Here is an 11168-nt window from a genome sequence, read left to right as displayed (position 1 = left end):
GCACTCCAGTTTGGGTGACCAAGGGAGACTCCAATTCAAAAAAAAAAAAAAAAAAAAAAGAAAGAAAAGTTAATGAAATTTAGAGGCCAAGCACAGTGGCTCAAGCCTGTAATCCCAGCATTTTGGGAGGCCGAGATAAGAGGATTACCTGAGCTCAGGGGTTCAAGACCAGCCTAGGCAACGTGGTGAGACCTCGTCACAAAAATAACTCAAAAAATAAGCCAGGTATGGTAGTGCATGCCTGTGGTTCCAGCTACTTGGAAGGTTGAGGCAAATGGACAGCCTGAACCCAGCAGCAGGTCAAGGCTGCAGTGGCCATTAGCGTGCCACTGCACTCCAGCTTGGGCAATTGGGCAACAGAGTGAGACTCCGACTCAAAAAATAAAAATAAAAAATAAATTTAGAAATATACTGAATAAAATTTAAAGCTTTTTTTTTTTTTTTTTTTTTGAGTTATGGTCTAACTGTTGCTCAGGCTGGAGTGCTGTGGCAAATTCACAGTTCACTGAAGCCTTGACCTCCTTGGTGCAAGCAATCTTTCCTCCTCAACCTCCTGAGTAGCTGGGACTACAGGTGTGCACCACCATACCTGGCTAGTTTTTTGTAGAGATGAGGTCTTGCTATGTTGCCCAGATTGGGTTTGAACTCCTAGGCTCAAGCAGTCTTCCCACCTCAGCCTCCCAGAGTGCTAGAATTATGAGTGTGAGCCACTGTGCCCAATCAAAAGTTTTCTTTCTTTTTTTTTTTTTTTTGATTCAGAATCTCACTCTGTCGCCCAGACTGGAGTGCAGTGGCCGCTCCCGGCCACCGCAGCCTCGACCTGCTGGGCTCCAGCGATCCTTTCGCCTCAGCCTTCCAAGTAGCTGGAATTACAGGCATGCGCTACCACGCCCGGTTGATTTTTTGATTTATTGTAGAGATGAGGTCTCTCTGCCCAGGCGGGTCTCGAACCCGCGGGCTCAGGCAATCCACTCACCTCAGCCTCCCAAAGGTGCGGGATTACAGGCTGAGCCACCAAGCCCGGCTTTGATTTTACTTTTTAAGCCAAAGATTTAGATAAAGATTTAACAAATAGAATTGCTCAATAAACTAATCTAAGATTAAATAAAATATGCAAAATAACTCATTTGGAGATATTATATATACATATATGTTTTCCCCTTCTTATGAGCTATGTAAGCAACAGCTGAAAAATATATACTAAGTGAAAAATATATACTAAGGGCATGGTGGCTCAAACCTAGGATTGCCTGAGCCCATGGGTTCAAGACCAGCCTGGGGGCCGGGCTCGGTGGCTCAGCCTGTAATCCCGCTCTTTGGGAGGCCAGGGTGAGTGAACTGCCTGAGCCCGCGGGTTCGAGACCCATCTGGGCAACTTGGCAAGACCTCATCTCTACAATAAATCAAAATTAGCCGGGTGTGGTAGTGCGTGCCTGTAGCTCCAGCTACTTGGAAGACTGAGGCGGAAGGATCGCCGGAGCCCAGCAGGTCGAGGCTGCAGTGGCCGGGAGCAGCCACTGCACTCCAGTCTGGGTGACAGAGTGAGACTCCAACTCAAAAAAAAAAAAAAAAAAAGACCAGCCTGGGCAACATGGTAAGACCTCATCTCTACAATAAATCAAAAAATTAACCGGGCATGGTGGTGCCTGCCTATTGTTCTACTTGGAAGGCTGAGGCAGAAGGATCGCCTGAGCCCAGCTGATCGGAACCGTGGTGGCCGTGAGTATGCCACTGCACTCCAGTGAGACTCTGACTCAAAAAAAAAAAAAGATAAAATAAAGGCTGCTGCCAAAATAAAAAAGGAATGTATTGGGGAAAATAATTCAGAAGAATGTTAAAGATTATTGTGAATCATTCGAAATGTTCTTTTTCATTAAAGTATATCCTAAAACTGCATTCCTTAAGTTCATTTTTCATTGCATTAATTGGTGCTTTTTGAATATGACTAAAACATATTAGTGTATATACATTTCACTAATTAACTCTTTTAACTGCTCTTTCCAGATAAATTCTGACCTCCAGCCTTTTATTAAGGAAAAGACCAGCGACTCCTTGACTTTTAATCTAAACTCGGCTCCGGTCGTCTTACATCAGGAATTTCTCGGAAGAGATTTGTGGATTAAGCAGATCGGAGAGGTAGGGTGAGATCACTCACATTTTAGGTATCATTAGTATTGAGAGAATTTGAAAACATAATTCACATTTCTGATGAGTTAAGGCTATATATCAGTCGTATAAGAGCATATTCATATAACGGATTAAATTTTTTCTTTATAATCTCATCTTTAAGAGGTAAAATATTAAAGTTAGGGACTGCATTACTGTGGTTTTTCTATTATCTGAGTTCTTAGAATACTGCAACACAAAACTAGTGTCTATGGAATGCTAATTAACTCAGATGATTTTTTTTTCTAAAGGCTTTCAAAAATTGGGCTATGGTAATAGCACCACCCCATAACTGACTGCAATTTCCCATCTGTGGGCTCTAGCACAAGCTGCAGAATTCCAGCAGCTCCGTCTGTCAGCTCATTGGGTTATTTTAAAACAAACTTGGACCCTGAATACTTGTTCAGAGGCATTATCAGAGGAAAAAAAAGCATGGTGAAGAGGAAGGGGAAAAGGACTTGAATTGGGGGAATATTTCATTTGTGGAAGGTGGCAGATGAGAGAGAACTTTTGGGGTTTTCTTTTAATTCAGAAATCGTAGTACAAAAAGTTCTTGCCTTTTTATCCAAAACCTCGTGGAATGCATTTAACTTGGTGGTTGTGATTGGTTGCGTTAATCTGAAGCTTTGGACGGGGAAAGAGGCGTACAGCTGAGGGTGAGGGAGCATCGGTGAATATCTGCATTCTGGAAGAGACTATTTCCCCTCTCCCAACCCTCTTCCCTTACTGATTCTCAAAATGCTGGCAGCCTACTTAAAACTCCCTATATTCACCAGGTAGAAAATTGGAGAATTCTTTCCTGAGGACACTAACTCAGGAGAAAATCCCTGCAGACTAGGATGTTCAGGCTCCCTCAGTAAACATGCCATCTCCATGACTGGTGCTCTTAGAGAGAGACCATTTGACAAGCCTCCTAGGATGCAAGTGCACAGGGTATCCAGCTACCTCGCCCTGAAGCAGAATGGTAAAGAGGACCACAGGGCATTTGAGAACAACCTCTTCCATAAAAGAGTGATTCAAAAACAAGCCGATAAAAAGGAAACTTGGCCAGGTGCTGTGGCTCAAGCCTGTAATCCCAGCACTTTGGGAGGCCAAGGTGAGGGGATTGTCTGAGCCCTCGGGTTCAAGAACAGCCCTGGCAACTTAGCAAGACCTCATCTCTACAATAAGTCAAAAATTAGCCGGGCGTGGTAGCGCGTGCCTGTAGTTCCATCTATTTGGAAGGCTGAGGCGGAAGGATCACGGGAGCCCAGCAGGTCAACGCTGGGGTGGCCGAGAGCATGTGACTACTCTCCAGTCTGGGCGATGGAGTGAGACTCTGACTAAAAAAAAAAAAAAAATTCTGGGAACTGAAGGACCCGTTTCCAAATGGAAATGGTGCCCTCAATAATGAGTTCTAAAAGACCCACGCCAGGTCACATCATTATTGAATTTTAAAACAACGGGAATCAAGAAGAGGTCTTAATACTTCCAGGAAGAAAAATAAAACCTTGATACAAAGCATCAGGAATCAGAGTGGTGTCTCAGGGGTGACACTGAAAATCTTAAGACAATGGAATAATACCTTCAAAATTCAAAGAGAAAATTGTTTCCAAATTAGAATTTTATGCCAGCTGCATTATCATCGAGTGTGATATTAAAGACAACTTAAAACAAATATACAAGTTCTCAAAAAACTTACCTTCCAAATGCCTGTTTTTAGGGAGTCAGTGGGGTATTCCATTAAGACAGAAAATTAACCAAGAAAGAGAAAGACATGGAGTCTAGAAACTGCAGGTTTCCAGATACAGACATGAGGGAATAAGAATTCCCAGGACAATGTGAAGAGAAAAAAACAGCAAACTTCAATAATAATGCCAGCAATAGTAGCACTCACTCTGTGCCAGGCACTGTTCTGATGAGGAACCCGAGGTACGAGGATTCACCAACTTGCACACAGTCACAGGGCTGGCAAGTGGTAGAGCCAGGACTCAAACCTAGATAAGACAGCTACAGGGTCCACACCCTGAAGTAACAGGCCACACTGTCTGTTATCCTAGCAGACCCTAGGCTTGATGGCTGTGCATCCTGGCAACACTGGGAGAAGAGACCTCCAGGAGAAATACTTCCAAGGAAAAACTGGAACTGATATATATCTAATAACGCTTGACCATATTGAGAATTTAGGGATAAATTAATTATAATACATAAGACCCTAAATGTTCCAGTGACTCTTGCTGCTTCACAAATTACCCACCTGGGCCCAGTGGCTCACACCTATAATCCCAGCAATTTGGGAGGTGGAGGTGAGAGGATTGTCTGAGCCCAAGGGTTCAAGACCAGCCTGGGCAACTTGGCAAGACCTCGTCTCTACAGTAAATGAAAAAAAAAAAAAAATTAGCCGGGCATGGTGGCGCATGTCTGTAGTTCCAGCTACTTGGAGAGGTGGAAGGATTGCCTGAGCCCAGCAGGTTGAGGCTGTGGTGGCCGTTAGCATACCACTGCACTCCAGCCTAGGCAACACAGTGAGACTCCAACTCAGAACAAAACAAAGCAAAACAAACACACAAAAAATTACCCCAAACCTTAAGTGAGTGATTACATTATGTTCATAGATTCAGTGGGTCAGAAACTTATTGTCTGTACAATAAATCAAAAAAATTAGCTGGGCGTGGTGGCACACACCTGTGGTTACAGCCACTTGGAAGTCTGAGGCAGAAGAATTGCCTGAACCTAGCAGGTCGAGACTGCAGTGGCCGTGAGCATGTCACTGAACTCCAGCATGGGTGACAGTGAGACTCCAACTCAAACAAAAAAAAAAGGAAGGATATGTAATTGTAATACTCCACATGGCTTCAAAAAGATTAATATAGTATAAAATATAAATATAGAATATTGATTCAACCAAAAAAATGTGTGTTTAGTTATGAAAGAAATCTCAATCATCTCTTTCATAGAATCAACAGATAGATAATGTCTAAAATTTAAAAATCACAAAAGAGCCACATTTAAAGGTAAACTACAGAAGCTAAAGAGAGGAACAAGGGCAGACTGAGAAGGTCCAGAGTACAAGGTCGCTTTGTTAGTCTTTTACTATTCATATTTGACTTTTTAAATATTATCCCATTTGTTCCTTTTGTAAATATTTTTATTTCTTTTTTTAGAGATAGCGTCTCTCTCTTTGTTGCCCAGGCTGCAATGCACAGTGGTGGGATCATAGCTCACTCATGGTAATCCTCAACTTCAGGGCTCAAGCAATCGTCCCATCTCAGCCTCTGAGTAGCTAGAACCACAGGCAGGCAGGGGCTACAGTGCCTGCCTCATCTTTCTAATTTTTGTAGAGACAAGATCTTGCTTATGTTGCCCAGGCAAGTCTTCACCTCCTGGCCCCTAGTGATCCTCTGGTCTTGGCCTCCCAAAGTGCTGGGATTACAGATGTGAGCCACCATGCCCAGCCTCTGTTCTTATTTTTTAACTTTTAGCTTCAAAATTTAGGTACTTTGCTATAGTAATAGATCTATTCTAAGAAAAATGTCAGAAATGTGAGCAAAGACATATTAAAATATGTACCAGGTGCAGTGGCTCACGCCTGTAATTTTAGCACTTTGGAAGGCAGAGGTGAGAGGATTGCCTGAGCCCATGAGTTCGAGACCAGCCTGGGCAACATGGCGAGAACTTGTCTCTACAATAAATCAAAAAATCAGCCAAGCATGGTGACGCACACCTGTGGTTCCAGCTACTTGGAAGACTGAGGCAGAAGGATCACCTGAGCCCAGCAGATTGAGGCTCTGGTGGCAGTGAGCGTGCCACTGCACTCCAGCCTGGGTGACAGGGTGAGATTCCTACTTTTAAAAAAAATTTAGGCTGGGCACGGTGGCTCACACCTATAATTACAGCACTTTGGGAGGCTGACATGAGAAGATTGCCTGAGCCCACGAATTCGAGACCAACTTGGGCTACTTGGCGACACCTCATCTTTTTTTATTTTATTTTTATTTTTTTTATTTTTTGAGTTGGAGTCTCACTCTGTTGCCCAGACTGGAGTGCAGTGGCCGCTCCCGGCCACCGCAGCCTCAACCTGCTGGGCTCCGGCGATCCTTCTGCCTCAGCCTTCCCAGTAGCCGGAATTACAGGCATGTGCTACCACGCCCGGCTGATTTTTTGATTTATTGTAGAGATGAGGTCTTGTTGCCCAGGCGGGTCTTGAACCCGTGGGCTCAAGCAATCCTCTCACCTCAGCCTCCCAAAGGCGCAGGATTACAGGCTGAGCCACCGAGCCCGGCTTTTTTTTTATTTTTTATTTTTTAAGAAAGCAGGATTTATTGAGAGAACAGAAAAGCTCCCACAGAGGGAGGGGACCTAAAGGGGTTGCCAATGAAACTTCATCTCTATAATAGATCAAAAAAAACTAGCTGGGCATGATCACACATGCCTATAGTTCTAACTACTTGGAAGGCTGAGATGGAAGGATAGCCTGAGCCCAGCAGGTCGAGACTCCAGTGGCCGTTAGCATGCCACTGCACTCCAGCCTGGGCGACAGAGTGAGACTCTGACTCAAAAAAAAAAAAAATTTAAATTAAATATGTACTAAAATGTTGATTATAAAAGGAAGAAAATCAAAATTGACCCATTTAAAAATAAGAAAAAGATTAACGAAATAGACTACAATGAAACATTACACAACTATCAAATATATTACTAGGATGTATTTGTGTGTTTTTTGACAGCTGAAATGAAAATATATATACAGATGGTGTTAGTAGCTCTAATTGGGTTACATTAGAATATATTGCAGATTTACATTTTGGTTGAAAAGACCCAACTGAATATGTAAAATGAAAGCTACCAACTCTCCCTTGAATATTTACATATATAGGAATACATATAGGAGTAGCATAGATCTGAATTTTTAAAAAGCTTCACGGAAAAGGGCCATGTTTAACTCTTACACATCTTCACAAACATACAAAATTGTAAATGTAGACAAATGAACAGCCCTGGATTCCCTAAACAGCTGGTGAACTGTCCCAAATTGTGATCCCCACTTAATTTTAGATTCACAGGAATATCTTTCCCTGTACCTTGGGCAGTAATTTGCGTAAATGAAATAGACCCTGAAATAGACCTTGTCTGGAGCTCAGTAACCCTGAGATGATGTCCTTGAGCAGGTCATCCGCCACAACCCCCCCCGCCCAATCCCCTGTGGCTGTTTCTGAATCATTCTCCCTTGGGAAAGACTGGGAGTTTATTACACCCTCAAGCCCCTGCCAGGCTCCTGGGTTGCATTAACCTCAGGCCCTTCTTATATCTGCATGGCTGAGTCATGAAGGGAATTACCAACAGAGGAATTCCTCCCAAGCAGATAAGAAGTTGGTTTGTCAATGCAGGGGACTGCATTCTTCTGATTTAAAACTTTCACTTGCCAGGCGTGGTGGCTCAAGTCTGTAATCCCAGCACTTTGGGAGGCAGAGGTGACAGGATTGCCCTAGTCCAGGGGTTTGAGACCAGCCTGGGCAACTTGGTGAGACCTCATCTCTACAATAAATCAAAAAATTAGCTAGGCATGGTGGCACACACCTGTGGCTTCAGCTACTTGGAAGGCTGAGGTGGAAGGATCGCCTGAGCCCAGTAGGTTGAAGCTGCGGTAGCCGTGAGCATGCCACTGCCCTCCAACCTGGGCAACAGAATGAGACCCTTAACTAAAAAAAAAAAAAAAAAAAATTTCACTTGAGCTTATTTTAATATCTTCTAAATTGTAATGTACATGTTTATGTAAAGCCCCATAAGATATGATCTTGTTCCATGAATACCTCCTTGTCAGATATAGGGATCACAATTGGCATAACTCCTGAGAGGGACACTCTACCCCAAATCCCAAGGAGCCAAGGAGGCTGCTTGTTCATCCTGCAATTAATTGTTCTCCTTCCAATGTTCTCATGTTGTTTAACCCTCCTGGATATTTTTGGGATCCTCCCCCGCCCCGCCAGTTTAGAATTTTCTTGCAAGATCCTTAAGGATAATAGCACATTCACCTTTGAATTACCCGTAGTGCCGGGCACAGTGGCTCTCTCAGAGCCGTTGACCAATTACTGTTTGTAAAAAAGTGTGTGTGGTGTGGGCAATGCTGGGCAAGACTGTTCAGTAGCAGCCCTGTTGTATTAAATAAATAGAAAGAGTGAAGTTGATGTAGCAGAAATGGTCCACAGAGGACCAGGCCTGGAAGGCCTGGATTCTAGTGTGAACTCTGCCAGCATCTGTGTCACCTGAATCACATCCTCTCATATCCTCATGATTATTATTTTCTGTAGATTATGGCTTTGAACTAGGCCATTTCTGAGGTTCCTTTTGGCTCTCAAATAAGTCTAAGAAGTTGGTCTTTTAGGCAAGAGATACATTATAAGAAAAATATTTCTCTCTTAGAAAATTATACACGTTTTAACATGAGAAAGAGAAAAATCTTGTCCCAGTCATGGGAGTCACTTATGATTTCTTATTACCACATTTAAGATTACTTCCCTGCTTTGCACAGACAGGTTTGTGTTCCGTCTACCCTTTTGATTTCCTGCTTGGAGAGAGTGAGAATTACGAGGAGAGTGGGAAATCACATGCTCTGAGTGGCTGTTCAACATCATTGTGAAGCCGGGAGGAAGAGCCCATCTGGGATTAAATCCCAGACTCTGCCGCCTCTCCCCTGAAAATCTTAGGATCCAAGAGCCCTCCTCCATCACAATAGGCCTGTGGGTGCATGCAGGCACACACACACACAACTACACCCTTTCACAAGAGGCAGTGAAGAGCACCAGACAGGACCGGAAACAGCTGAAAAACATTTGTTGAGCACTGTCTCCATATTAACTTCTACAGATCTCTCCCTGCCTTAATTTTAAATTTAAATTTGTAGCTGCTGAAAAATAATGATCAGGAAAAAATACTGTTAGTGAATGGGTGATTCACCCTGGGGAGGTAAAGTCATTACTCAGTTAGCATTTCGATTCCTAATAAAAGAAAATCGAATCCTTCAGGGAACCACAGAGCTCCGACTCTCTCAGGGAGTCCAGGGGCTAGTACAGGTCAGCAAGCTTTATTTTTAATGATCCTTCTGGTTTTCTGCTGTCATTATAAGTCACCTGAAGACATAAGAATTATAGTTATATTTTCTTGGCTATTCCTGAAAGTACTGAAATGTCACTTAGGCTTGTGACATTCTGATACTGCCATAACCAGCCATAAAATAGCTTAAGTGTCCTACAAATTACATTGCTGAGCTGTAGCTCACCTGTCCCTAGATATCCTACTGTTACTCCTTATTCAGAAATGAAAACAAAGACCGTGAGGCAAGGCTGGTGTACGTGAAAATAGCACATGCCTATTTTTAAATAGCATAGAAAACACGCATTTAGAGAGTCCTTGTTAATACCGCATGAGGTTTTTTTAAGTTAATTATTTTGAATGTTTTCTAAAAGAATAATATTAACAGTATCCTCTATCATAGAAGGTGTACAATGTGACCATTTGAAAGGACTATATCTGTGCCCACCTAGACTGTGAAATGACTCTAGATATCACCTAAGTTAAACTATTTTTTAAGGTTACACTAAAGAAACAAAGTGCTTAACTACAGGAGCTACAGCAATAAATTGCCCAAGGGTCGTCTATGGCCTAGTGGGAATGGGGGATAAGATAGATGCATAAATATAAAGAATACTGTAACTAACAGCATTTGGGATGCTTCGAGGGCTGCACAAAAGGTGAGTGGTGGGAGAGAAGCTTCATCTGCATTTACAGCTGCTCCCCATCCCATCGCTTGTATTACCCCTGAGCTCTGCCTTCTGTCAGATCAGCAGCGGCATTAGAGTCTCATAGGCGTGTGAACTCTATTATGAACTGCGCAAATGCGGGATCTAGGTTGCAACTCCTTATGAGAAACTGATGATCTGAGGTGGAGCTGAGGCAGTGATGCTAGCATTGGGGAGTTGGCTGCAAATACAGATTAACATTAGCAGTGAGGTTTGACTCCACAGAGACCATAATAAGTCAATTGCTTGCAGACTCATATCAAAACCTTCTCAGTGAGTGGCAAGTGAGTTGATATACTTCAATTGTACAGCTGCATCTGGTGGCAAGCTTTAAGTCCGAATCTGACACTTATTTTAGTTTGTGTGTGGCCTGCCCGTTATTTTATTTACCACTTCCATCTGTGCCCCTTTTTATAACGGTGAGTTGTATAATTATTACATTATGTATTAGAATGTAATACTAATAGAAATAAAGTCCACAGTAAATGTTATGTTCTTGAAACATCCCCAAACCATCCCCCATCCCGGTCTGTGGGAAAAAAATTGTCCTCCACGAAACTGGTCTCTGATGCCAAAAAGGTTGGGGGCCACTGACTTAGAGGAAAGAGAGTTTATATCCAGTTGAGAAAGTCAAGAAGGGATTTGTGAAGTAGTAAATAGGTGATGAGGTAGTCCTTGAAGAAGAAGATTTGATAGCAAAGATGGAGGGGCCTTCCTAGACAGAGGAAGTCATGAACAAGATGAGACAGATGAGCCAGAAGTACAGGGTTTCAAAGAAACAGAAGTATTTTAATTTAGTTGGGATGTGAAAAGCACAGGGCAGCATAAGGGACAAATGAAGAGTTGCTCTGAAACAGTAGGTAACGACTCTATTTAAAAGACCAGTTCACCTAAAAACATGTACACATGTACATGAATGTTCAGCTCGGCAATATTCACAATAGCCAAAAGGTAGAAATAGCCCAGTATATATCACTTGATAAATGCATAAACAAAAGGTGATACACCCATACAATGGAATATTACTCAGCCATAAAAAGGAGTGAGGTACTGAAATATACTGCAATGTGGGTATGCCTTGAAAACCTTATACAAGAAACCAGACACAAAAGGCCATGTTATATGATTCCATTTAAATGAAGTGTCCAGAATAAGCAAATCCATAGGAACAAAAAAATAGATTGGTGGTTGTTGGGCTGGAGGAGGGGGATTTTTTTTTTTTTTTTT

General features: G+C 42.6%; 1 protein-coding gene across 1 annotated transcript in view; it reads left to right on the top strand.

Moving 5' to 3' along the window:
* Positions 1-11168, top strand: part of PDSS2 (decaprenyl diphosphate synthase subunit 2) — a 291983-nt gene that overhangs the window by 231455 nt on the left and 49360 nt on the right. The window contains exon 6 of the mRNA XM_008073307.2: positions 2005-2136. Coding sequence (XP_008071498.1) covers positions 2005-2136 — 132 coding nt within the window. The remainder of the gene's footprint in view (positions 1-2004; positions 2137-11168) is intronic.

Source organism: Carlito syrichta, unplaced genomic scaffold (assembly GCF_000164805.1).
Source record: "Carlito syrichta isolate Samal-C Ts95f unplaced genomic scaffold, Tarsius_syrichta-2.0.1 Scaffold315818, whole genome shotgun sequence".
NCBI classification, from domain to species: Eukaryota; Metazoa; Chordata; class Mammalia; order Primates; family Tarsiidae; genus Carlito; species Carlito syrichta.
The sequence above is the reverse complement of the archived record's forward strand: the minus strand, read 5'-3'. Positions and strand labels throughout refer to the sequence as shown.